The following is a 27,973-nucleotide window of genomic DNA, read 5'->3' as shown; positions in this document are numbered from 1 at the left end:
TCTCTAGGTACAGTTCCGGGCTTTCCAGATCTGTGCCTAAGGGCTTTTTTTTTTAACCCCTCCACTTTTCCTGTGAAAACCCAGTTTGCTGCTGAATTGCAGCAGACCACCCGAATTGAGGTTTGCTGTGATTCAGTGATGAAGTTTGGATTTTCCTGGAGAAAGTGGTAAGGCAAAAGAATGCCATTGGACACGGACTGGGAAAGTGTGGACCTGTGCCTAGAAATCATGGGGCAAAAGGTTAAGTGTGGATAAGCCCTCAGAGCTGCCCAAGAGGAACATCAGGAGCAAACAGGCTAGCAGGGAGAGGCTGTGGGGGGAAATTCAACAGGCAGGAGAAGGGTCAAGTTAATATGTGTCCCACCACATTACAAGTCACAGGACGAGAACTCTGTGTTAGTTTTGTATGGTGTAGCCAGCATTGGGTGAAGGGCAAGCTGGGCCGTATTAATAAGGCAGAAAGCGCTCTTTCAGGGGTTGGTACCACCAGAAGCAAAATTTGAGCCCAAGCTGAAAAGTTGTTTTTACCTGAGACTAAGGTGGTTGGACACAGGTGGCGGTGTGGGTTAAACCACAGAGCCTAGGACTTGCCAATCAGAAGGTTGGCGATTCGAATCCCCGCAACGGGGTGAGCTCCTGTTGTTTGATCCCTGCTCCTGCAAACCTAACAGCTTGAAAGCACGTTAAAGTGCAAGTAGATAAATAGGTACCGCTCTGGCGGGAAGGTAAACGGCGTTTCCGGGCGCTGCTCTGGTTCACCAGAAGCGGTTTAGTTGTGCTGGCCACATGACCCGCAAGCTGTACGCCGGCTCCCTCAGCCAATAAAGCAAGATGAGCACCGCAACCCCAGAGTCAGCCACGACTGGACCTAATGGTCAGGGGTCCCTTTACCTTTACCTTTTTAAGGTGGTTGAGTCATGGCTGGTGACCACAGCCAACAACTCTTGGGTCGTTGTTTCGGGATGTGTCTCTCTATGTAACTTATAGGGACAATTCCACTCACCTCTGGGTACGGAGAGCGATAGAAAGCCTTGTGTTTACATCAGCGATAATTTCCAGACGAAACTGATGTTGCTTGAGGCTGCTCTACTCATTTGTGCTTTGCTAATTAAGCCCTCAAACATGTAAGCAGTCAGGAGTTGAAGCCAATCAAGGAGCTTGCTTGCTTGGCATCACTAATTGTCTATGCAAGTCAGAAGCATTCATTTTAAGTCACATCAACAGTCCAGTTCTGTGTACCCAGCCTTGACAGCACCATCAGTTTGCTCAGTTTACGCACAGCAGGGAGGAAAATGAGAGGATTTTGGACTCTGTAGACCTGGCTGTGGTCATTGCGTAGCAAACCTATTCCATGTCTCTTACAGGCTGCAGCAGCATTCTGAAAGACTTCCACCCGACAGCTAATTTCCTCATCTTTGGACTCAGTGAGCTGGATTATTCTGCACCCACTAGGCCTTCGGTTCTTATGCAGAGGAGGTAATAAGTTGCTACTAATCCATTTACAGAAATGTGGTCTACTTTTGGAATACGAATCATTGGTGCTTACTTGCAAGGAAGCATGTGCAGGGCTGTATCCTCCAAGAATTTGTCTTAATGCTTCTTCCTAATGCCATCCAAGCTAGTAACTGACACATCTTGTGTGAGTTACTTCTTAATTATGCACTGCATGGAATAATATTTCCTTAAGTTTTGTCCTGAACCCACTGCTAATCAAAAAAGGCATCATATTATAAAGCAGGGTAGGGAACCTCTGGGGCCTGGTGGGCTAGATATTTAATACCCCCCATTTGGTTGGTCAGCTTTGACAGGTAGACAGCTCACCTGTCAATCAGCTGACAGTATAATGCCGCCAGGTGACTGACAGGCAGGTCATCCCGCTCATCTAAGTTGACCCACAGGGATCAATGGGGGACGGAATACTGCCATACCTGACAGGAGGTGGATGCGTTTCAGGGGGCGGGAAGTGGTTGGATTGGCCAAATAGGGAGGTCTGGGGGATCAAGTTGGCATAAGGGCTGCAGTTTCTCTACCACGTATAAAAGGAAGAAAAATCTCTCCACCCTATTCATCTTATAATCCTTGACCATATCCCATTTTACAAAGCAATCCTATTGGCAGGGCAGATATTCCAAGGTAGTTTTACTGCAACATCCAAAACCTTGCTCGTTTGCTGCAGCAGAGCAGGCTGCACAGAGAGGCAGCTTTTTCTTCCTTTTAGGCATGGCGGCTCCAGGGGCTCATGTCCTTTTAGGCCTGAACTGTGGGAATGGCAGAATGAAGGGCACTGAATTCTGCAGATCTAAGGCTACCCTGTGACACTCCTCAAACCCACTACCAGCTCCGCTGGAAGACCACCATTAGCACATCTGGACCCCTGAAGCTTTCCACAAGTGTAGCAAGAAGTACCACTGTCAGCTGGTCTCCCTCCCTGTGGGAACAGATCAGCATTTTTACCATATCCAACAGTCTCTCGGGACGCAGGTGGCGCTGTGGGTTAAAGCCTCAGCGCCTAGGGCTTGCCGATCGAAAGGTCAGCAGTTCGAATCCCTGCGGCGGGTTGCGCTCCCGCTGCTCGGTCCCAGCGCCTGCCAACCTAGCAGTTCGAAAGCACCTCCGGGTGCAAGTAGATAAATAGGGACCGCTTACCAGCGGGAAGGTAAACGGCGTTTCCGTGTGCGGCTCTGGCTTGCCAGAGCAGCGATGTCACGCTGGCCACGTGACCCGGAAGTGTCTCCGGACAGCGCTGGCCCCTGGCCTCTTAAGTGAGATGGGCGCACAACCCCAGAGTCTGTCAAGACTGGCCCGTACGGGCAGGGGTACCTTTACCTTTACCTTAACAGTCTCTCAGCAGCCCTTTGAATGGTTTTCCTTTTGCTTAGTTCTATACCTCGTTTCTGTAATTAAGTGCTAGTTGAATTAGACAACTCCATTTCTTGAACAATCCATTACAAGGATTCTTCTGATTATGCACATTAAGGGAAGTGTACGTAAGGGAAGTCTGCACAAATAATATTGTGTCCCAGTCCAATTCATCACCTTTGTTTCATTTATAACTGTGTAAGAACAAGCAAACCTAGGAAAGAAAATGAAATAAAAAACGTACGCAATGAATAGTTGAAAGTTTTATTCATATAAAATTCATTAAGAACATAAAAGATTGTATCTTAAAAAAAGATCTGCGGTTATTTACAGCAGTATTGCACAAGTAAAGTGGCAATTACCCTGTCAAAATTTCATCAGTGCAAAACACAAGTAAGCCAGGGAAACTGCAATAAAAATGCTACATAAAAATGCTGGGTTCTAAGAAACATGTTAGTGATTAATCAGTACAAGATCAGTGCTACATTGATGTTTGTACCTGATGTTATGGTGCTGTCATACAGTAACTAGTGGTCTATAAACCAGGGTGCAAAATGTCTCTCTTCCACTAAAAATTTAGTAGTTCTTGAATAAACTGCAGGTACTTCTTATTTATGAGGTAACAAGTCATATCCTGTGCTACGTAAACTGAGGCTAAGGGACAAGTTCTTAACGGCCCTTAAATGTACGCACAATTGTAGGAAGAAACAGGAAGCACCAAGATTGTGAACTGGCACCTAATGAATTTGCAACAAAAATCTACTTTTGAGAGGGGATTCTGTGAGTAGGTGTCCCGAGTAAGCTCCCTGGACATTTTTAAAAGACTGACCAGTTCAGAGCACTGCATGTTGCTTTATCAAAACCAATATGTAATCTGCCTTCGGTCCTCAGAAAGTTATTTGGAACTAACTCCTTTTAAAAGCCACAAATGCAGTGCTGGATGTGGCCCTTGAACGTGTAAAAGCCCTTCCCAATCAAACTGATCCCTGTCTTCACTTCATATTTCAGTTATTTTAACAAGACAGAGAAAGATGGGCAAGAGACACGGTACAGAAAATCAAGGGGTTTAAACAACATTTAAAATAGCATCAACTATCCCAAACTAGTAGACAGTGCTCTAAACTGATCAATCACTATTTCCATATACACTAAGTACAATTCAAAAGGGGAGGGGGAAGACTTTACAAGAACTTAAATAAGCAGAAAATAAATATACAACATTTCTACAAGTTACAGCATTATGGAACAGTAGAGTGCATTAATTACAAAGAAAAGGGGAATCTACAGTATTTAACAAAGTCAATTCTACAAAAAAAATGTTTAGAGAAATCAATCCGTTTTACTTCAGCTGCTGTACAAAAAATCTTACATGACATAGTAAGAAGAGAGGGAACATTGCACAGAGGTGACATTTGGCTCAGATGAGGACTGCACTAATCTAATAAATACTCAAATATTTACAATCATTCAAAAGGGGGGAAAGCATGGAGACACTAAGAAGAAATTTGAATATGGTTTCTCCACAACCAAAGAAAATTCTTCATAAAATGTTTTGGCAGGATTATATATAGTTATAGATATATAAATGGGATTTCTAGAAAAAGTTTTTTTTTTTAACCCACAAGTCTAATGTGGACACTGTGGGGATGTCAAGGCACAAAACCTGCACTGAACTGTGACAAACTAAAACGGGCCTTGCTTGATTCAGCATTTTAAGATATAATGTCCGGCAGAGATTTCTTGGAAAAACAAAGAGAGCTTGGGTTTGGGCCACACAGTGCCAATATCTTGCCATTTACTGATTTATGTTATAATTCACAGAATTTTTTTTTATTAAAAAAAACCACATTTCTTCGGCTTACAATTAAGTTTGCCTGAAGCCATGGCAGCAAGCTAATTGCACTCCCATGCTAGCAGTTAACACATATGAATGTGTACACATCTCAAGGCACTGGGCCAGCCGAGCCTTATAAGAAAAGGGGGAGGGAAGGTTATAGGGGTCTGAAGAGAGTGCACTGCGACTTTCAGGACCCCCCCTTCCCAAAGCAGCTCCTTATTCCCTTAGCTCCCTCCCTCCACAAAAAAGCCACTCTTAATAGGTTACGGTTTCCTAAAGAATACTCTCTGTAACCATGTCAATGAAGAACAGGGGGATCTTCCCACTTCAGGCGCTTGCCTGGAGCTCCCTGGATCCCAACCACTGAAAGCATGACTGCAGGGAGGATTTTGTGTTAGAAAGGCATTAAAACTAGAGTGCTCCAAATGCAGAAGCACTAAACAGAAAACACTTTGGTGAGTTCTTGAGAACTAATTCTGGTGGCAGAAACGATTTTAGAAGGAATCACGATGGGTCAGTGATGACAACTAATATGAGTCAGTTGGATCTCAAGAGATAGCTTTCTAATTACTCCCAGTGAAAAACACAGGTTTCCCATCGTATGCTGAAAGATTACTGGCAAACTGCCGGTTTAAAAGCTGTGTTATCAACATTGCTAAACCTGGAAATGAAATCCTTGGTTTCCCTGGTTTTTTGGATGTCACAAAAAATCTCTATCACATAGTATCAGTTTGAATGGTCTAAGACTAGCACCCGCTTCTTTGCCTTTTTCAATCAACCAGCTTTATGTGGGTACCATGCAATTAATTATACAGGCAAAATTACTATTAGTGATGTTGCAATTTCTGCTTGATGTTAAAACAAACTGGGGAGAAAACCCACAACATTGTTCACCAAAGCTAGTAAAATTAAGAAACTAATGCTGCTACAAAGCTACCATGGCTTTGCCCTTGTTAGCACATTATCACCGTTGGAGCTTACAGATGAACAGCCCGACCGAATAAGGGCTATACAGATAAGGAGACAAGACTTCTTCTGCACATGATTCCCTGGCTGGATCTGGAATAGCAAAAGCACAAGAGGATGAAGTGGTTTGGACTCTGTCCCTGGATGCAAGACTTAAGGATGTTTCCAACAGTGAACTGGCAACAGTCAGATCATGGCTGTCAGTTTGGACAGAATCTTAGCACACCCTTTCTTCGTCTCTTGTTTTCAAAGGGGTGTTTGGCACTGTCAATATCAATCTTACTAACCATCTATTGTACAGACACGCACCAGGTGATGTGTTCGAGCAGCTTATTGTTGCTTGCGCCTCTCTCTAGCTTGGGACCCCAAAGCTTATTTCGATCATCTGGATTTATCCTATAATCTACTGCAGACACATTCAGGACAGGGGATGCATCTGCAGGCACTGGCATAGGAGCTGAAGTTGACAAAACTCTCCAGCACATAATAGCACTTAGGATGGATTTGATATAGCCCAAAAAAGACTGCAGTTTTTTTAAAAAGAGGTTACAACATTTTTCAGTGGCACTGGTGAAACCAGAAATTGGCGACGTAGCATTTGGAAGCGAGTTACAAACAGGAATCAGCTGACCCATTGTATTATGCAAAGTATCTGCACCATTTTATGTAACTGATCAATGGCCAAATAAAATTATGTGGAATAAGGGGAACTTGCAACCAGAACCTTTAAGCAACTATGCAGTTTCAGGAAGCTCATTTTGCAGTTGTCTCCCAAAGCATAGTAAAAACTCAGTCCAAATCCACATATGAACCAGTTTACCATAACATGGTACAGCACAGGTTAAACCGCTTTGATTTTATAGGAGGAAAATGAAATGAACAATGTCCCAAAACTGAAGCAATTCAGGTTGCAATCCTTTAATCTACACACGTAGGAATAAGCCTCACTGAACTCAGTGGAACTTCTGAGATATAGGGATTGCATCAGGAAGCGTGATGAAGGATATTACAGAAGCAAAATGTTTCTTTTTTAAAAAAAGGAAGTCAGGATCTGTGCCAATACTGTTTGCCATCTGGTTTAGTGGAATTTTACTTGATTTTTTTTTTTAATGGCACATTTTTATTTAAGTTTGGGATTGTGTGCATACTGTGGTTCTTTACCAATTTGGTATAGGGTACAGAATTCAGTATCCTGAGAATTTCAGCTCTTTTTAAAAGCAATTTATTAATCTTTTCGACTGCAAATCTAAGTCTGAAAGACTCCTTCCGAAATCTGATGTAATATCTGAATGCAAGGGACCACGGGGAGTCTTCAGGGCTCTGCCCAGCATTTCCCAAACCATTATTACATGGGACACAGTGTTTTCTAGGATTAAGATTGGGGGCTTTACCATACACCTATTTTCTCAGTCTGCTCCCACAATAATCGGCAGGCATCCTCCTTACAACTACAAAATGATGCAGTTAAGAGGGTCTTACTGCCACTTTACATTTCCCCTTCTTCTGCCTGTCAGGAGTCAGGTAGGGAAGGACTGTGTGCAGGAGATCCCAGGTTCAATCCCCAGTATCTACAGGTAAGGATGAGAAAGACTCCTTACACACTTGTCAGTCAGAATGACAATACTGAGCTAGATGGCTCAGTGGTATAAAGCAGCTTCCTATACTTTCTGGGATTCTCCTGTACCTGGCAGCCCATAGCGTACCCGAGTCAAAGAATCTAGCAAGTCCTTCCCACAGAAGACTCCCTCTTCCCATAAACTGACAGATAAATTGGGTAAAAGGGACAGAGGAGGGAATTAAAGATGCACAGGACTCTCTCCAGTCCAGCATAGTGACTTAAGTTTTCCGGACGCATTTCAGTCCTTTGCTATGGCATACCACTGTGCCCCACCCTACAGTTTGGGAATTATCAATCCTTACCGCTCCCCTTTATGGCTTACAGAAACAACCTGCACAATTTAATATGTTGCACAATTCAGCTGTTTGCAGCAGGTTGCCCTTGATTCAGCTTTTTGTTTTTCTTATCACATTACAAGTAGCCCTGATTAAGGAACATCACAAAACAAAGTAGCTAACTCATATTAGATAAATGCAGCCAATCACCTACTGGCACCTTAGGAAAGGGAGGTGGAATAGGTGCCACTTGTTAAAAGGTCTTTTTTTCTGGAATGAAATTTGTTCCTGCTCTATCTTTTGTTGGAGTTTTCACCCTCTGAATACTGTGCTGCTGTTGACCTCAAACCCAGGCAGCGAGTCAGTAGTCCTTTTACATTCCACATTATGGTTGCTCGGTCATCTCTCATATTATTTAAAAACAAAGGCAGCAATTAACAAAATCCAGAGTGCTTAAAAAAAAACCAAAAAAAAACACCCAAAGACTGGATTTAAAAAAAACAAAGAGAAATATACCAAAGTGAGGATCAAAACAGTGCCTGAAATTATGCAGTAGGACCCTGTTGCTAACAACTCTGGGCAATATTGCACAGGCATAGGAACTGCTTTCACCCACATACAATGACTTATTGCTACATTCCCCCCCTCCCGCCCGCCTTCAGTATATGTCATAGAATACACACTTATCTATACAAATTATAAAGGAAGAAAATTGTAAAAGGCAACCTGGTGACATTATTTGGAACATTAAAACTTTCACAGTTTAATTTCAACTTCCAAAGCAAATTCAAGAGTTCTCCTTCTGGGCTGCAAGATGCAACTGCTTCACCCAACAGAAGATTAAAAATGGTGCTTAAACAGCAGGTGGATGTATTTCCCCACCCCACCCCCACCCCAAACTTCTTCTGTGAATAATGTACAAGGATAGGTGAATTTTAGGTAGCACAGAAATTACCAGTCTGTCTTCTCACTGCTTGGAAAGATTTTGAACAGGAAGTATGTAATATAAAAACTAAGACAGCTTTACAAAGTAGCTGGCTCAGACAATTCTGTTGCACGGTATAATAGCAACCCACAAGTTTCCAAATGAGAACAGGATTCAATGATTTTCTTGAAAGCTGCAATATAGCAAGGTTCTTTTCTTTCTTTTTTAAAGAACTTTCAACAAAACAAAGTTTGCTCTACTTTCAGATGAATTCCTGTTTCTTAAAAAGGTGGTCCATTTCCAAAGATCCATTTAAAAAACTTGTTTTCCTCAAAAAAAAACCACAAAGAGGTCCAAACCGCCTGATATGGAGTCCTTCTGCTCCTTTTCATTTGCTGGATGTATCCGAGGTCAAGAAAGCTCTGTTACCTGCACCCAGAGACCAAAGACATTGTGTTCAAGGTTGCTGTCGCTGGAAACGAGTAAACAATCCCAAGCTGCCTCTTGGCGCATTAGTCACTGCATTCTCCATATGAGGCGGACGATGTAATGCAACAGGCGCAAAATTATGATCTGGTGGTTTACTGCTTGGTAATCCAAGAAACCCTGCAAGAGGAAATGAGAGGTTCTTTTAATTCATGAAGCTTTCCTGTCTGGCAGTAATAATTACCGAATTTATATGCCAAGCACAGGAATTGCTATGCTAGCACAGTTAGGATAGGAAATTGCAAAAGCTATGCCAGGGCAAAGCATGACATGATGGCACTGTTATATGTTGGCACTGCAAGTCGTTCTGACAGGTGCTCAAGTGGCTAAGATTGATGTTCTGTACACAGTGAGATAATAAAACAACCAGTTAGCATTTATTTGAGTTTTGGGTGTTTAGCATCACCTACTTGGCCACACTTCAACTTGTGCATTGTAATCAAAAGAACTATCATGTTGTTTGAAAAGGGAGATAACAGCATATGCGCATGTGATCACAAGTAGCCTACATGACATAAAAGTTTAATATTTATTGACCTAACAATGTTATTTATGTGAAAATTAACCTCTGCTGATTAGATGGGGATAATGAGGCCAAGATGAGGAATCCTGTTCTTGTATTAATTGGTATGGATTTGTTAAGATTTATGATGTCTTGACATGAATTTGGCTTTTACTTGTTTTATGTTTTGACACACACTGTGTTTTGCTGTATTTACTTTTGTTCTGATAGTCTGCCTTAATTGAGTTGGGGTCGGGGGGTTTTTTGGTGTTTTTTTACTGTTTGCTGTTCTGAGAAACTATCTGAAGTGGGATACAAGCAATTCTTTAAATGAAAATGCAAATACATGAGCAGAACTTACTGCTTTTTCTCACCTGTGAGCATGGAAACATGCTTGCTCTCTCCTTCTCTGTGTCCCTTCCCCCTTAGCAGTTCTGTCCTTACACTTTTAAATTTAAGCACCCCATGTTAGCACCTAGTTCAATATACTGTACACACATTGTGTGAACCAGTCACTACAGTACGTAAGCTCTTGAACAGCCTGAGCTATAAACCCCAAGATCACATTCCAGCTCAGCCATGAATTCAGTGGAGGCAGGTGGCCTCAAACGACCCACCACAGACACACAGACACACACACACACACACACAAATATTACACTGGCCTCTCACACAGAGCTGTCACAAGGATTACCAGGACAATGTATGCAAAGTGTTCTGACCACTTGGAGGGAAGTATTCTATAAATACTGCTACTAATAGCAGTATTAATAATAAAACACAACTTGTTTCAACATTAAAAAGTGTGAATTTATTATCTAAATAGGAATTGGCATTGAGCTGCAGCTGACTTCAAGGAGGGAACAAAGTTGAAGGGCTGTACCTCCCTCTCCGACCTCTGCCTTGGGGGCAACACCCCTAAGTCTGCTCATGCTACAAAGCAGAAATTGGAGGGTGCTGTCCATCTCTAACCAAAACAGTATCTATGCCACATACATAACGGAGCAACACTGTGTCCACTTATAAACGTCTGATAGAAGCACCTCTGGCTGCAACAAAAGATTGAAGTGTAAACAACAGCATCAAATGCCTCTGCTTGGTTTTTTGCATTCCACTGATTCCAGTGGAACATCCTTCCATGTAAATGCATTTGAGATCAAATGACTTTCATAATCATGTAGGGTGTAAGAGAAATGCATCCTGTTAATGAGAAATGGATCTACTTGGGGGACACTCAGTAAAGCATGAAAAAAAAATCATCATTAGATAGCAGGGTGTCTGCAGTTTGCCTCCTGTCCTTGTAGTTTAGATTTTCCACTGATAGCTGCTGTCCATGTATCCTGAGTTGAGTATACACTCACAAAGACAGTGCCACCAGTGGCGTAGCGTGGGGGTGCAGGGGGGGCCGGCCGCACCGGCCGCAACATCGGGGGCGGGGGGCGCTCGCACTCGCAGCTCTCTGCCCCTACCTGGCTCCACGGGTTAGGGGGCGCAAATTACTTGCCTTGCCCCGGGTGTTGACAACCCACGCTACGCCACTGAGTGCCACACAACATGCCTTAAAGCAGGAACGGGAAACCTGTGGTCCTCCAGTTCTTGTTGGGACTCCCAACACCCTTCAACATTTGGAGGGCCCCAGCTTTCAAGGAGATAGCACCTAGCAAAGAAAAACATTTGTACAGAACCGTGTTTATTCCTTTTTACCATGACTATTTTGCCAATCCACTCTCTGTCCCAGTGCAGCCCCTGCCCTGCTGAGAGGAACACTCATGAGAAGCTCACACCTACCCTGATACACAAATCCCCACTCCCACCCCAGCAACTAGCCACACTTGCCTACCTGGCTGTCAGTTTTCTACATGCTTATAACTAGAAGTAAAGAAATCTGTTTGTGGAATGCTTAAGCACCCTCAGCGCTGGGACTTGAGCAACTGTCGCTATATTTAATCTTGTTCTACACTGCTTAATTCACTGTCGCTAAGTTTTATGTGAGGTTTGTTACAAGAACAAAATGGTATATAATTTATGAGATCTGGTAGCACACACAGAAGGAGAAAAGGGGAAGCCAAAAACAGGATGGTATTCTCAGAGTATAATTGTGTCATTGTCCAAATTGTTGACTCTCGAAAATGTTAAGAGATTCCCAAAGGATGAAATCTGGTAGCTATAATTTATCTGAGAAACCAGTGATTTGGCGTCGTTTGTGCCAAGAGCCTAAATAAAGCTATAGGCAATATGTGCCAGAGCTAATGAACTAGTGAACCTCTAAATTATTCTCAAGTGACTCCACCTGTGTAAACACTAGTTGGTTCAGTCTGGGGTATAAAAATATGCAAGCAGATATATTAGAAAAGATGCAGCCACGTAATGCAAAGTATGGCGGGTCACATATTAACATGTTGACTGCGCTCAACTTTAGGTAAGCGCCACAGCCTGAAGGAAACAAGGAAGCTAACCAGATGGTGTATCATGCTAGTAATTTTACTTTCTATTCCTTTTTTTAAAAAACATTGTTTCAAGATAGAAGTGTAATGTGCAAGGTGGCCCAAAGTTTTACATATACAATCAAATGTCATGAGCACATGTGGCAAACGTATGGTGCACGTGGTTGAAACCATACAGACATGTGTAGAAGGAAGCCTTAGAAGACCAGTTCAGAGGGTTAGCTACATTGAAATATGCGCAGAAGAATCTTGCAGTACCTTATAAGATTAGCAGATTTGTTGTGGCTTAAGTTTTTGTGGGCTAGAACCCACTTCATTAGACACCACTATTAAAACTCTAAAGTGCTGTAAGACCCACTCTGTATATGTTAAATCCAGAGGCTAGCACCATGTTTCAGCTGGGAAAAAGCATGAAAGAAGATCACTTGGGAAAAGCCAGAAGGAGCTACGACTCAACTAAGGCTAACTGTTATGTCACAAGACACTTCTTTGGGTTTTCAAGCTACGCAAAAGTTTAGCTGCATAAAGAATCCTGCTAACATTTCCGAAAGCTGAACCAAGACAGCGGCAGCTGCTGCCGAGTTTGCCTGACCAAGCCCTTGCCCCGATTCACCTGACATAATGGGACTGCGATAAGACCAAGGCACTTCCCCTCCACTTCTGCATAACAAGATGGGAGGAAATCAGTTTCGTGTCTGCAATTCCTGTAGAGGCACTCTAACAACAGCCTGTGATTTTTATCTCAAATGTATGGGATTGTTCCATAATTAGCCTTTCATAAGTTTATTTTCAAAACCATAAAGGCATTATTTTAACTTGCTGTGTGTGTGTGTGTGCGCGCGCGCGCACTTGCAGGACAAGAGATGGCAACCCTTTCCAGGCAACCCTAACTGGAGTAATCCAAGGCAGCAGAAAGATTGAAAAGGATATGATTACCCGTTCAGCATGTGGAAAGCCACAAGACAGTGATGCCACCAAAAGCTGATACAAATACTGTTTTAAAAAGGTACACAGAAAACCTGTTAATAAAAAAGCAAAATAGTACCCCAATACCTTTTCTGACACAGGGGTGCCCAAAGCCCCTACAAGATGCAAGAGTGAGTATGCTCTGCAGAGACATCTAATACATGAGATTTCTGCCCCCTCCCAAAAACAACGGGAAAGATTCATGCAAACCAGATATTCATGACATTCATATGGAGTGCCTGTGGCATATGTTTACTGTATATGCATGGCAAAGAAGAGAGGACATTCTAGCTTCTCCACCATGTGAATACCGTCGCCACCTGTATAAGCATCTGAACCAGGTCAAAATCCCAACTCACTGCTTCTTTAGGGGAATGGCTGGTGCAAAATGTAACTACACACAGAAGACAGACAACTAATAGATTCACAAAGGTAAAAGATTCAGAAGACTGGCACAAGAGATCCTGAATTATTATTTTGGATTAATACATTTTCTGCACTCCTTTAGTCTTCTTTCCTTCAGCTCACAAGAAGTTTCGAATGAGTTGAAGCATGTAATTCAGCAACCCTGAAAAAGCTCAGCAGGACCGGCTAGAACTGGTCAAACCCTGCCTGAGAACTCCAAGTGTGTCTTCTTGAATTCCATAAAACACAGGAGGGATACAAATGGCATAAATAAAAGACCCAAAGCTTCCTGAAAGAACCGAGAAGCCAGCCCCTATGAATCCAACACTATCTCAAAGACCAACCCTACAAGCTGGAAGTCTAAGGGGACGCAGACAGAAAGACACAGGTGGACCATATTTCCAGTCTGTCTTGTGCTTGACACCAGAAATACAGCCACTCAAGTGCAACAAAACAACAACACATCTGCGTAAAGTCAAAATCAGTGGATGTTTGCAATTCTGGCTGATGGAATAAGTCCCACTGAAGACAGTGCAATTTATTTCCAAGTAAAAATGCATACAACTGCAGCAGTTATACATTCTGCTACAGAGTATGCTAGAAAATCGAGCTTCACTTTGGCAGTAGAAAATGAGGCCGCCATTTAAATTTGGTACAAACTGAGAATAGTATTATTAATGAAGTGAACTAAGCAGAAAAGCTGGGGCTCTGGGAGGGAGAGAAGAGTGAGGCTATCCTTCAGGTTCCAGGCAGGTAAAAGAGGGAGGGAGGGGAAACTGTCACAAACCTGAACTTAAGGAAACCTTGGAAGTTGCTTAACCATCCTGAGATGGTTTTTGCTGATCCAATTCTAGCTCAATATTAGGAAGAGGTTCCACACAGCTGTATACAAAAGTAAAATGAAAGAAAAATAGTCTCTGATGGGTAAGAAAGGAGTTCCGAAAATAAGGCCACAGAGTTATTTTCTCTCTTAGAATGGATCCCTCAGGCCCTGTGATGGCCCTACAGAAAAGAGGAACACTTAATTTGCCTTGCTCAAGCAAGAAGTCTGTAGCCATGCAGGCAGATCAAATCAGAAGAGAAACTGCATCAATAAAATCTAACCTCAGATCTTCCCTGTACATGGGCATGCTTGTGTGACCCAGGAAGTGGCTGCTCAGAGGCCCTCAATAACACTGTGAGGTAGAGGCGAAAGCACGTGCAATTTTAGGCCTACAGATGACCTCGGTCAAACAAACCATGGCCTGGCAGCAGAATTTTACTCCCTTCAAGTCTTACCTGCATAAGAAAATTCAGGTCAAGGCATGTCCCAAGTCCTGGGTCCAGATTCAAGGAAGGCTTCAGTCTTTCAATATATTTAATTTGCTTTAAATTAATAGTGCAATAGGCTGAAATAGCAGCAAGTGGCAAGAAAGAAGAGCCAATATGTAGCAGTGAGCATACATAGGCAACTAGGAAAGGAATAAGAGAGTCGAGTAAGATGGCTACTACAAAAAAAATAATCAAAAGAACTGCTAAGCAACAAAGTAGTCTCCAATAAACCCCAATCATTTGTACTTTTCCAAAACGCTGGTGCAAGGTTACTGCAAGACTATATGTTTTCAGACTTTACCATTAGGTTAACTCCTGCCATGTCCCCATGTGCTGCTAGTCTCAGCTCATACAGACTATGCTGAATTTGCCATGGTCACTGAGGAACTTTAAAGATGTTCTCAGAGAGCCGAAACATGCGCTTAGAACCCGACTGGATTAGCTGCAATTCTCTCAAGTAAGCAGCCTCCCATGAGTTAACTTCTGGGCCTTAATCACCTCTGCATACAAGTGTCTGGACTGGCACAACAGTGGAATGAAGAAATACCCAAATCAAAACAATCTGCAAGTTCAATCCAGGGAAGCAGGTGCATAGGAAACAAAAACAGACCTTGACAGCCACTCGTTCTTTCTGAAGTCTCCTGTGAGTTTACTATTGTTATCAGTAGTAACATTTAGCAGCACATTCTACTCAAGTTTCCAGATATGAATGAGGAAACCAAAAAGCTGTCTAAAACCCAATTCATATGTAAACCAAATGACTCATCACAACAGTTCATTACGGAACACCCCTTCTGCACGTTATTTTGATGTGTGACAAATCAGGTGTGTGAAGCTTTGCCAGCTGAACAGAAAAGCTACATAGTCCAAAATAAAGGCGTGAAAAACGGGAAGGAGCTAAATATAAAACATACTAAACAGCCGGAGAAGTTTAGCCAAAACAAATAGCTAACGGGAAGCAAAACACTATTGAGGAAATATTTCTTAAGCTGAAAATTGCAGCCTGGAAAATCACTCAAATTGGTTTAACCAGTGATGCAAATAACACAGGGGCATCTGGAGGGGGAAAGTGGCAGCTGGCAGGTTAACCCTTCTTTCCTTGTCCCCTGGCAGCTTCCCCATCCCACAACCAAGCCCCAATAGTTTTTGGGGGTGGAGGATTAGGTATCTCATCTCACCCATATTTCCTTGCAAGAAAGAGCCTTGCTGAATCAAACCAAAGGCCCATTTTTGTCCAGCATCTTTTTCACACTGGCCAACCAGATGCCCATGAGAAGCCCAGGTGCAGATGTTCCCCAGCAACCGGGATTTCAGAGGAATACTGCCTCAGACACTGGAACTAGTCATAATGGCTAGTAACCATTGATAGCCTTGTCCCTCCATGAATTTGTCCAAGCCCATTTAAAAACCATCCATAAAGGTATAGGTAAAGGGACCCCTGACCATTAGGTCCAGGCGTGGCCAACTCTGGGGTTGCGGCGCTCATCTCGCTTTATTGGCCATGGGAGCCGGCGTACAGCTTCCGGGTCATGTGGCCAGCATGACTAAGCTGCTTCTGGCGAACCAGAGCAGCGCATGGAAACGCTATTTACCTTCCCGCCAGAGTGGTACCTATTTATCTACTTGCACTTTGACGTGCTTTCGAACTGCTAGGTTGGCAGGAGCAGGGACCGAACAACAGGAGCTCACCCCATCGCAGGGATTTGAACTGCCGACCTTCTGATCGGCAAGTCCTAGGCTCTGTGGTTTAACCCACAGCGCCACCCGCGTCCCCAAAACCACCCATACTGGTGGCTATATAATATTGTGGTATTGAATTCCATAGTTTAATCATGTGCTGTGTGAAGAATAACATCCTTTTGTGTCTGCGCTCATTCTCCTAACATTCGGTTTCACTGGATGACTCCAGGTTTGACTATTATGAGACCTGCACTCGCCTTTTTTAATACTAAAAACCTGCAGACATTGTCATCTTCCTCATAGCTTCACGCCCTGATCATTTTGGTTGCCATTCCTGAATCTTTTTCCAGTTCTGCATTATCATTTTTGAGGTGTGGCCATCAGAACTGTTCACAGCATTTCAAATTGTGGTTGTACCATAGATTTGCATAATGACATGATATTGGTAGTTTTACTTTCAACCCGTTTCCTAACGGTCTTTAACATGAAATTCACATTTTCACAGCTGCTGCATGCTGAATCAAAATCTCTGCCACGACCACAAAGTTCCCCATCAGTCACTGCCAGTTCAGATTCCCTGAGCATATTTGTGACTTTAGGATTTCTTATTTTTTGCTCCACTGTACATCACTTGCTTATACTGAACAGCATTTGCCATTTTTATGCCCATTCCCCTAGTTTTGCAAGTTCCTTATAGAGCTCCTTGTTGTTGTTTAGTCGTGTCTGACTCTTTGTGACCCCATGGACCAGAGCACGCCAGGCACTCCTGTCTTCCACTGCCTCCCGCAGTTTGGTTAAAATCCTGAATAATGCAATGTCATAAAGGCACCCTGACTTCCCACCCCTAACTCCAGATAATAAATCAACTAGTCAAAAAGCACAGGCCCCAACACAGATCCCTGGAGCAACCCTCTTCTTACAGCCCTCCTCTGTGACAACTGTCCATTTATTTCCTATTCTGTTTCCTGATCTTTATCCAGTTATTGATCCGGAACATGCCCCCCCTGCCACCCACCCCATGCAGTCACTTCAGTTGGCAAGCACAGGAATCTTTAACTGAATGCTAGACTGTGAATCTTCCATATCCCCTGAGGGAGAGTAAGAAAGAGAGAGATGTGTCACTATTAATGCCACAGATCAGTTTGTGGTAATAACATGTGCACTTCCAAGTCAGGTTATTAGGTCTGCCAACACTGCCTAAAGGCAAAAGACCTGCACCATTCATGAGACAGGCAGAACAAGACACAAGAAGTGCAATGGTAATGGAAAGGAGGTCACTGCACTGCACACTGGGGAATTAGCAGTTCATTACATACAGAAAAAGAAGAGGAAAAATAGATCCCGAAGTTTTATACGTTATTGAACAACTGGTTCCTTTTGCTGAAATAAAACTAATTGCAATCTCTTCACTACTGATAAAGTAAGAAGAATCAGACTACTGCAGGGATAGACATGTCTGTACATGCCCAGAAGAGAAGCACTGTGTTAAGCCCTTTCCTGTCTGCAAAGTTAGTGTCGTCCTTCTGCTTCCAGTAACAAAGCACAGAGGACAGTTATGAAGTATCTGGCTCTCAATAGTTAAAAGCAAGCAGAATGCTGTCTTGTAGCCCAAATTCTGTGAACAGCCAAATGAAGCACAGTAAATAAATGTATTAAATAGGATTGCCACATTTCTCAGGAAAATCGGCAAAAATGTCAGTGCTGCCATACATCCAGACATTTCACCAATTTGCACCCAGACACTGCTTGCAGCTGCACTATTCCAGATATGTCTGGGAAATTCTGAACATATGGCACCCCCATATTAAATAAAATAAATTCCACAGAATTGTGATCATTAGGCAGCTGCATTACAGTAGCAGGGAATCTACACATTTGGAGACACTACCACTCACCAAAAGCACTAGCAGCGAACGGGTAGGTAGATGCAAGGCATTGGTGCACGTGGATCAAACACATGTGGTGTCTCCTCCAAGTTTTGACTAAAAACCAAGCATACCTTTACCAAAAACTACCAAAGGGTTGCCGACTTTTCCACTTGGCCTTGCCAAGCGCACTGAGTGAGACTTGGCAGTTCAAGCTTCTCCCACAATCTCCTCTCCATACCAGGAAAACACTTTACCTGCTTAATTTTCTAGTAATAAGCTGCTGGTAGAGTTACTGGAGCAGGGCTAGCAACAGATACGCATCCTTTATTTAAAGTGAAGACTTCCTCTGGCACACTGCTCACAAAATTATAAAAGTGCACCGTAGACCACAAAAGTTCAACCACCATATGGACAAAAGTATTGGGAAGAAAAGAAATAAATCAGTTCTTAAGCTCTACCTACTATTCCTTCAGACAGTAAATATATACCCTTCCCCAACTTTGAATTCCTTTGTGATTTTAAAGTGTAGAGTTGTATTCAATACAGCACTACTGCAAACATTTTGTCAGTGCAAGCTGACTGTTTTGTTTTTCTACTGTGGCCTTCTTCCACCTGGTGCCCTCCAGATGTTTTGAACTACAACTCCCATCAGCCATTCTGGCTGGAGCTAATAGAACAGGCACTGGCAAGCTCTGCCCTCCAGATGTTTTGGGGCTATAATTCCCACCATTCCTGACCATTGGTCCTGTTAGCTAGGGATCAAGGGAGTTGTCGGCCAAAAACATCTGGAGGGAAAAGTTTGCCTATGCCTGTAATAGAAGTAGAGGGCACAAGCCTTTACCACTGTACTTACAGAGTTTCTGATATCAAAGCTATTGATTATCGAAGTTAACCTGTCACTGAGCTGACTGAGTAGTTTCATTCCCTCCTCCCTGCACAGATACTTATAAGGTACACCAGAATATCCCAAACTTTACAACAGAGGTTAATGGCAATACATTCCCCGCCCTTGTTTTGTTTTGCTGTGAGCCACACTCCTGACAAAGCCCTCCAGGTCAAACTAAAGTATCTATGCGAAACACAGAAACAGTTGCCATACTTTAATAGGGGAGAAAAGCAGCAAAGGGCAATTCTGACTGACATAAAGCCCCACAAAGAAGTCTCTTCACTCTACCCCATCCCAGTTGCTCCGATAAAATTTGCAAGCTCCCACAACTGCTTTTCAGTAAAACCAACCATAGTTTGCTGTTTTTAAAGTTAGGGGTCTTCTTAAAAGGTAGCTTTATGAGATTCTTTCAATTGGTACTGAATGAAAACTGGAAAGAACACCAGTATGTGCACACACAGTTCTGGCTTTCAGTAAACATCCCTCTGAATGCCACTGATAAGGAATTTCTACATTATGGTGCAATTTTTTTACTCCTAGTCACAATACATAAACATGCAAGTACATCAAGTTGAGTAATAGGGCCTGGGCAGGGCAATCTTATACGTATGTTACACTGGGGACTGGGAAGAGAAGAAGAAATGGCGCTGCTACCCCAGCAGAATGATTGCACAACCCAGTGAATGCTCAGCTCAGTGCAGGAAAACCCACAAGCAGAAAATACAAAGGCTGCAGGAGAATGACGCACCTCCAGTGTCCCCAGAAAAACTGCCAGCACCCACCAACCAGGGACTTTGCCACTATCAACACTCTGCTGCAAACACACACAAGGGGACCCATGAACTCACCTCAAGCTCCTTGAATGTGGGATATATTTGACCTGAATTAATACAAATAAAGTTGATGTGCTACAGGAAGAAAAAAAGCAAGCAGTTTATAAGTAGATGAGTGGGTGAAGCAGGATGCAGCTTTCTGCAAATTCGGCACATTTGGAGCAGTTTGACACCTTTATGAATAAGGAACCAACACCTTTGTTGTGTGTGCTTTCTCCTGCCAAAACTAAGAATACCCCTGTTTGGGCATACAGGGCTGCAGCAAAGAGATTAAAAAATTAAGTTACCCTTCTCGGACTGTAGGAAGCATTAAATTCATCTCCAATGCGCTGTAATTCCCGTGCAATCCATATTTCTGGCCGTATATCTTCAGGGATTGACCGTGACTGCCACCTGTAAGCTGGATCAAAGCAACATAAAAACAAATACTTTTAAAAATTCCCAAAAGATACTTTTCCCCATCTCTCTCCCAATTTCTCACATGCATGCACCCAAAGGTTCTACATTAGTTTTCTGACTGAATTACAAGAATGAGAATGACAGCTCTAAAGAGACCCTGAAAACTTTTCACTGAGCTAATCACGAAGAAGCATGGGATTATATTTTACATTGAAGTTACCATGGCATCAGAAGCTTCAATTCCTTGCTTACTAAATCCATGACTACCAATGGGCCTTCTTATGCTACCTCCCCACCCAGAGATAAACAGTAACTGATGTTCTCTAAGACTTTTACATGAGCTGCACCGAACAGCAAACCCTCAAAAACATCCAGTGAAAGCGTGTAACAACACATAGATTTACAAATGAGAATCAGAATCTGATCAGAATTTCAATATTCAAGGATTATGTCCCCCAACAGAAACCATGAAGCAAAAGGTGAATCTACCACAAGCAGTTCCAAGTATTCCCATGTCATCAAGTACCATGGAACCCCTGCCCAAAAGCACCCACAATGAATTGATCTCCCTGCCCCTTCTCATTCCTGGTAAGCACAGCAACACAGCTGTGTTGTGGCTCCACCCCACTGGGTGTGCCCCTTCTGCGCCCCTCATAAAAAGTACCAAATGCAAGAGCAAGATTTGCTTCTGCCTCTTGGAGGGCTCTGATACAATGTTCAACTCAGTGTCAAATAGGTTTATAAGGTATTCAGGAACTGGTCTTCTTGTACATCATGCACATTGATGGTATGCTATCCTTCATAGGACAGGTACCACAAACATCCAAAAAGCATGTAAACAGAGCAGTAGAAGGGACAACCTAGTTCAAACCAAAGAAAGGATTTCTTATGTGTGCATAACTTTGCAGTTGAGAAGGAAAAGACTGATCTAATTAACAAGAGAAGAGTATTCAAAATAGGAATGCATGAAGTGTGATTGCAGTACATTGCATGCCTTTCCTATTTACAATGGCAAGGGAAGTTTCAATACATCAACTAACACGGTCAAGAAGTTCTTAGATTTCAACTCCCAACCATCATGGCCAATAGCGAGGGATGATGGGAGTTGAAATACAGCAATTTCTGGTGGGCACCGCTTGGTCACTGGTGCTATAAGTATTACCTCATTCTCCCCCTCTTCTGGCTCAATTTTTTTGCACATGAACAAGAACAGTCAATATTCGCCTCAAATATTAAGTGTAAGAACTGACTCATGCTTTTGTCATTAAGCATGAAGCAAAATGGAATCACTGCCCAATACCTTCACTGGCCCTTCAGTATCAAGGAGTAATTCACTTAGAGGGAACAACAGGGTCATTCAGCTTGTGTTCAGTATACAGTACTAGAAAAGCTGACAGAAAGATTACCAGACACACAGAGAAAATGCTTCACTGCATAGCATATCGCGGACCAGTCTATACATGCCAGCATGGGTCTGCCAGAGTTATGTAGAAGATGGGGAGGGGGCTCTCTGATTTTATGTGCCCAAGGGTGAGAGTAACAGAACTCTCCACATGACTGCCACTTGCTTTCACACAGCCTCTCCCCCTTAGCCATTATTCTCCCAGCCAGACCAATTCCCCACACTGGAGACAGAGTGAGAGAAAAATGGCATCCGGGGACAAAATGCAGAGAGACAAGTTGTGCTTGAGGGGAGGAATTCTATACTCCATGTCTACATGTCCCTTTTGCACTTTAAATCAGTCACACACACACACACACGTGTGAGGGATTTATATGTAATTATGTTTTTGACATCCAAGGTGGCCCTTATGTCACACAGCCACTTTTCAGGTTGGACTACAGCTGTATATTTAAAATATGAATACATGCCTCTCTATAACCAAATATTAAATGGAAATATTTGAATCCTTTTTCAGCAAGGAGAATGCAATGTGCACTTCAGAACCCATGATTAACTGCACTGAAGTGTCATAGCGCACAATGAGGAAATATTCAGTTTTCCAATTGAACAATTTTGTTTCTTACTTGTGCATAAGGTGGGAGAAAAAAATTGTTAGCTTTTTTTTAAAAAGCCGCTTTAGGATCTGTGGACCCTTAGGGCCAAACTATAAGGTTTCTTTCCTTCAAAATGTAGCTTCCCATGTATGGGTGGCCACAGCCATTTATGTGAGAGATTTGGATAGCAGTTATGGTGCAGGGAGCATGGGTTAACTATAAGCCCCAAGTCAGTTCAATTTCCCAACTTAAAAATTACACACAACCCAAACTGCTGTTTGCCCTGTTACTCTCTTCCCCCCACATTAGAGCACCATCCAAATCCTTTCAACTACTCTCGGCACTCCTTTGTTTATGAAGGGAACTTGGGTATGTAATGTAATTTGGCTTGAAGTAGTATCCCTTACAAAGAATGATCCTTAATCAAGCAAATAGAGTGTGTATTCTATCTAATGCACGTTTTACACAAAGAAGCATTATTAATTTAAAGCAGCAGATATTAATGCTAACCATGTACAGCAAGAAATACCACATAATTTGGAGAGCAAAATGAACAGCTTTCGGCACATAAATATCAGCGCTTGAGATGACTGTATGAACATCTATCCAAGATTATTTCAATCAACACAGTACTACCACTGCAGGGGTTCTGGTGGGATTACCTTTTGAGTGCTTTTCAGTTCTATGAACCTAGCCTGACTTCCCCCACCCCCTCTTCAACATGAAATGAGAATGTAAGCAAGCATGACAGCACTTTTTACACAAAGTATTCCGCAAACTTGGCATTAAAACCATAAAGGGATCATAAGGGAATACTCATAGCTTCCAATCTCAAAACAATCAAAAGCTAGCAGAGCAGTGAAAACGTTAAGCAAATGCGCCTGGCTTCAATCTGTATGGAAAAATTACTTCAGAGCCAGACTAACATTTGCTTGGCTTAAAGATGTATTGTTTTCACATTATAGTAGTGAAATACCCGATCGGTTTTCAAAACAGACTTTGCATCAGGTCCAATTTTACTCACTTGCTTAGCTGCTGAATTTCATTCAGTAAAGTCCTTGCAATACTGGGCTTACTCTGCTCCTAATCTTCTAGACCTTTTAAAAGACAAGTGTGGGGAGCCAACCAACAACATTGATATTGCCATAGCAAATCTTGAGAGAATTCTCCACAGATGACATGTTATAATAGTAAATAGTATTTGTTCCCACACCGCACAAAATTAAACTGTTTCACTCTGATTTGATCATCACAAAGCATACCTGAGCAGGTAACTCCAAATGTACAAATGTAGAGGGACCACAAACTAGTCACACAGTTCCTATGGAAATCAGTGCAGTTCTCAAAGGCTTATATTGGAGAGGACATGGGTGAATCCAAGGATTTAGGCTTGTGCAATGGAACTCCCCCCGCACCCTGAATCCCCAAATCTACTCCTAAGGATTGGGGGGGGGGGGTTTACTGCAAAAGTGTAAAAGATTAAAAAGAGAACACATACTCTTCACAACAAAAGCTCAAATTCCTACTGCAAATGGCCCAAATCCATTTCACTCCATAGCAGTACAAAGAAAAATCCCAGGAAAATCTCAAGCTACAAATGCCACTCAAGCCAATTCTGATACCCCATGTTGTATGTAACTTACACACACCCCAAATTGCCACCCAGTGCCAGCTAAAACACTTTGATGCCCGAGGCAGAAAATTCAACTGGCAAAGCTGACAGGCACTAAAGAGAGCCACAAATGTGGTGAAAAGGGACATCTAACTACCCATTAGCATTTCCTGCCACAAGACCAAGCAGAACCAAATCTTATAGCAAACTTGGCCAAAAATAATCTCACTCTGCCAGCGGGAAATATACAGATAGGTGCCTCAGCAGCCTGACAAACAATGGACAATTTCAGACACATTCTCCCCACCACACTTCATACTCAGTTTATGAGTAGCCAAGAGGTACGTGGGTAAATTCATACTGATCAGATGAAGGCACCACTGCCATTTTGCACTGTAAAACGTGCTGCAACATTTCCATAGTAGTTTCTCACACAGAAAACAAGTTTCCTATGCAATAGTAATTTCTGTGTTGGAAATTGTGCACACTTGGTGTTTTATTTGCCACACTTAGATCCACACCTTTTAGCATTTTACTGTGTGCCGATTTTGAAGTCATCGGTGTAGGACAGGAATGGGGAGACTGCGACCTTTCAAATGTCACTGGGGACTACAACATGGCCCTAATGATTGGCCATACTGACTGGAGCTGATGAGACTGAGTCCAACAACTGCCTTTGCAAAACTACCCAATTGTCAAGAATTATTAGAAAAATAACAATGCTTTTAAGATTTTGGCAAGAACAGTTTGCTCTTCTTAGCGAAGTTCTATATCTGAAAGAAAGGCAGAAAATTACTTCTAAACCAAACACTCAAAACTGGCAAGTCCCATTTTGCATATTACACAGAAGTCTCAACATACCAAGGTCCTCCAGGAAGAAAGATGTTCTTTTCTCCCGAAAAGCCACCTGCTTAGACTTTCTTCATAACTTGACAAGATGTTAGTTTCACATAAGTACACAAAAGCAGAATTGTCCAACTAACCTAAGAAATCTAAGTGTGTCATGGGACCTAAGGGACTGCATGCATATCAAAAACCTATATTGACTTCAAATGACAGGTTCTGGAAGTAAAGAAATTAATATAATGTTTCATGTGGTTAATAGTGAAATCAATCTGAGGGTTTCATAAAGAACTTTCTGTGGTACTGCAAGATCTACGATCAGTAGCATCAAGTCATTTAGCTAATGCAAAGTGGAGATACAATATCAACATTCATATTTAATATGATCCACTTGAAACACACATGGCTGAAACCATATTCAAACAATGCAGCTTCTGTTCCCTCAGTATTACTATATAAAAGTTTTACATGTAATATATACAGTCACTGCTGCAGAGCAAGGATGCCCAACATGCATACTCCACATCACTTGTCCACTGGAGAGACTTAAGCAGTCAAACACACCAGCTTCCCAGGTATCTAATCACAGCTCTCAGTGGGTGATAACCAAGTCATATTCAGAGCAGACCCTTTGAAATCAATGGGCTTAAGATGTGCAAGTACATTTAGTTTAACAGACATACTTTGAGTAGTGACTAACACTGAATATCACCCATTAATTTCAATGGGATTGGCTCAGGAAAATCTACCCAGTCCAACACTGAGTGCCCAACATTGGCCATCAAATTTAAGTTAATTTCTAAAGGGCTTTAACTTCCATCCTTACAGATACCAGGGCATTGTGCAAAATGCATGACTAAACTCGTCATAACTAGATAGAATACAGTAATAACAAATCAATCAATAAAATAGCCTGTGAAGCAGCTAAAAAAAACCCTAGAGCTAATTAATAGAAAACCAACACTTTAAATGTCTGAGTAAATAATAATAAAAAGGTTTTCACCTGGTGCTGAAAGTATTATATTGTCAAGCACCAGTTGTAATCTATGGGGAGGGTATTCAGGATGCCACCACAGAGGAGGCTTTCTCCCTTGTTACCACATAATGTTCCTCTGCTGGCAAAGATACTCATACGACAGCATTTTACAAGCACTCATTGCTTGGCAGCAAAATGACTCAGGTGTAACTGTTCAATTCTGAAACTGTGCCAGCACAAATGAACAAGATAGGGCATCATCAGAGCCATTACACTGGTGATGCAATGATGTTACTCTCACACAGCAGCTGCACACATCATCAAAATGGTTTATAACAGGGATGCAAGAGGTTCAAAAGGGACAAATGTTTTTTTTCAATGATGATAGCTAGCTAGCTTAGGATTTCCATGTTCATAGATTTGGCAGTAGTGCACAGTACAGACTGATACTGAATAGGGAGAGCAGTATGCATCTAAACAGGCTTACAGGACCTTGCGCCCCCAATATGGGTTCATTCCTGAATAAAATTGAGCATCTAAAAGGAAGTGCAGATGTTCTACACCCATCAGGCACTACTGACATAACATGAGAGTCTCCAATAGGGAAGTGATAGACAGCTCATTTGTGCTCTTTGTATTAAAGAAGAGAAGTTCTATGCAGCTCAGAGTGTAGACCAAAAGATGTGGGGTTTTTTTTTGGGGGGGGGTTAAAATATATACACAGTTGGCATTCACATTAAAACAAAGAAAAAAGTAAACTAGGCAGTGGAGTGTTGGCTTCTTGGAAGAGGAATAAAAGACGTCAGGAAGACTTTGACGTTGTTCATGTGAATATGACAATTCATGTAGTCACATTGAAGACAGCACATAAAACATGCCATAAGCCATAAATCTTAAGTAACGCAGCTGAGCTCTTTATGCTTCTAGAATGAATTGCTTACTTCCTTTACCAACAGAATTATTTCCATCAGTGTTATCTATCTCAAATAGATACTCGCAAAACAGGAAAAGTAAATAGTCCTCATATTTTTATTGTTTGTATAATATTGCAATATTGCATCACAATAGCTGCAATATTTGGTTTAAAGTCCCTGTTTGGAAACAGAGAATCTCAACTTTCACTTAATCAAAAAGTGTTTAAATCATGAAATTGCTTAGAACATCCGTAAAAGACTAGAGTGCCTTTAGCAACACAGAAACTAAATATACAAATCTTCGTACCATGCCTGACTCATAGTTTCTGTGCAGTTGAGGTTGACAGCACAGTATCAATATGAAACTAGTCTATACCAAAAAACCTCATATACCATACAAAGCTGTACTATACAATGTAAACAGAATTCTGTCAAATATGTATTTTTTATCAACAAACAGATGTTTACTGCCCTATTCCAGCACAGATGTATCAAAGATGTGAATATACATTTCTTCAGAAAAAGTTGAGAAAGTTTTCCTCAATCTTTGCAGATACATAATGAATCCAAGTTAGCCCTACCCGCATTTTTTAAAAAATGTGAAAAAAAGACTTTGCAGCATATATCCAGCTACCTTAAATTACTTACTTATCTTCATAAATGGTGTCCAGCTCTAGAGTCACACTTTTAACAACATCCCGAGGCTTCTGGAAGCAGCCACGAACTGCTGCGAGAACTAACAACTCACACTTCTTGTTAAGTTCTAAAGGACTTTTTCTCTGCAAACACTACTTGAAACCAGCCTTAAAGCACAATAATGATAGTGTAAGGCGGCTCAAAATCACCACCACTTCAGCAATATTGTTTGGGGAAAAACTATTTTCTCTTCTCCCGTTTCTTTAGGGTTCTTTTTAGTCTATGTGTCAAATTGAAAACTTGTTTAAATGCTAGTCGTCACTGATTTGTTAAAATCTATTCAAGTCTTCATAAATGCCCACATCTTTTTTATAGATTCTCCCACACAACTTAGCACAAGCAAGTTCTCACATCAAGGCAAGAACTTAGAATGTTAGATACCACTAGCAACAAAGTTAGTTCAACTAAGTGCTTCATTATTCCAAGCCGTATGCACCCAGAATTGCAGCAAGATTTCTAGTTTCACTACATTCAATTACAGACCAGGTCCCAGACACAACCTATTATTATTTGTTTCCAGAGCTATAGAGACATATATTTCAAATAACACATCACTAAGCATAACAATCCCATCCCAAATTCACAACTAAGAAACCATTCAATTTTCTTTAGAATATGGAAGTCTTAAAATAGGTAAGAAAAACATTGCATTTTTTTTTCCTTTGCAGGCTAAA

At 41.9% G+C, this 27,973-nt stretch overlaps 2 protein-coding genes across 19 annotated transcripts in view; one reads left to right on the top strand and one right to left on the bottom strand.

The window, feature by feature from the left end:
• The window catches only part of LOC307211921 (uncharacterized protein), a 340,964-nt gene that overhangs the window by 252,185 nt on the left and 60,806 nt on the right, over nt 1-27,973 (top strand). For 11 of the 14 annotated variants that reach the window (XR_013836594.1, XR_013836595.1, XR_013836596.1 and 8 more), the window contains one exon: nt 1,365-1,476. Coding sequence is in view for 1 of the 14 variants with exons in the window: in XM_079969085.1 (XP_079825211.1) it covers nt 22,180-22,218 (39 nt within the window). In the remaining 13 variants the exon portion in view is untranslated. Of the gene's footprint in view, nt 1-1,364; nt 1,477-22,179; nt 27,957-27,973 lie in introns of those variants that run through there. The other 3 variants (XR_013836609.1, XM_079969085.1, XR_013836608.1) reach the window with 2 other exon arrangements.
• The window catches only part of BCL2L11 (BCL2 like 11), a 38,943-nt gene continuing 14,079 nt past the window's right edge, over nt 3,110-27,973 (bottom strand). For 4 of the 5 annotated variants that reach the window (XM_079969050.1, XM_079969048.1, XM_079969051.1 and 1 more), the window contains exons 3-4: nt 20,149-20,261; nt 3,110-9,086 (exon numbers count right to left, since the gene is read on the bottom strand). In XM_079969050.1, coding sequence (XP_079825176.1) covers nt 8,997-9,086; nt 20,149-20,261 — 203 coding nt within the window. In that variant the 3' untranslated portion in view covers nt 3,110-8,996. The remainder of the gene's footprint in view (nt 9,087-20,148; nt 20,262-27,973) is intronic. The other variant, XM_079969052.1, reaches the window with a different exon arrangement.

This window comes from Podarcis cretensis (assembly GCF_951804945.1).
Source record: "Podarcis cretensis genome assembly, chromosome: 3".
Classification (NCBI taxonomy): Eukaryota; Metazoa; Chordata; class Lepidosauria; order Squamata; family Lacertidae; genus Podarcis; species Podarcis cretensis.
Note: the sequence above shows the minus strand (reverse complement) of the source record. Positions and strands in the feature narration are given on the sequence as shown.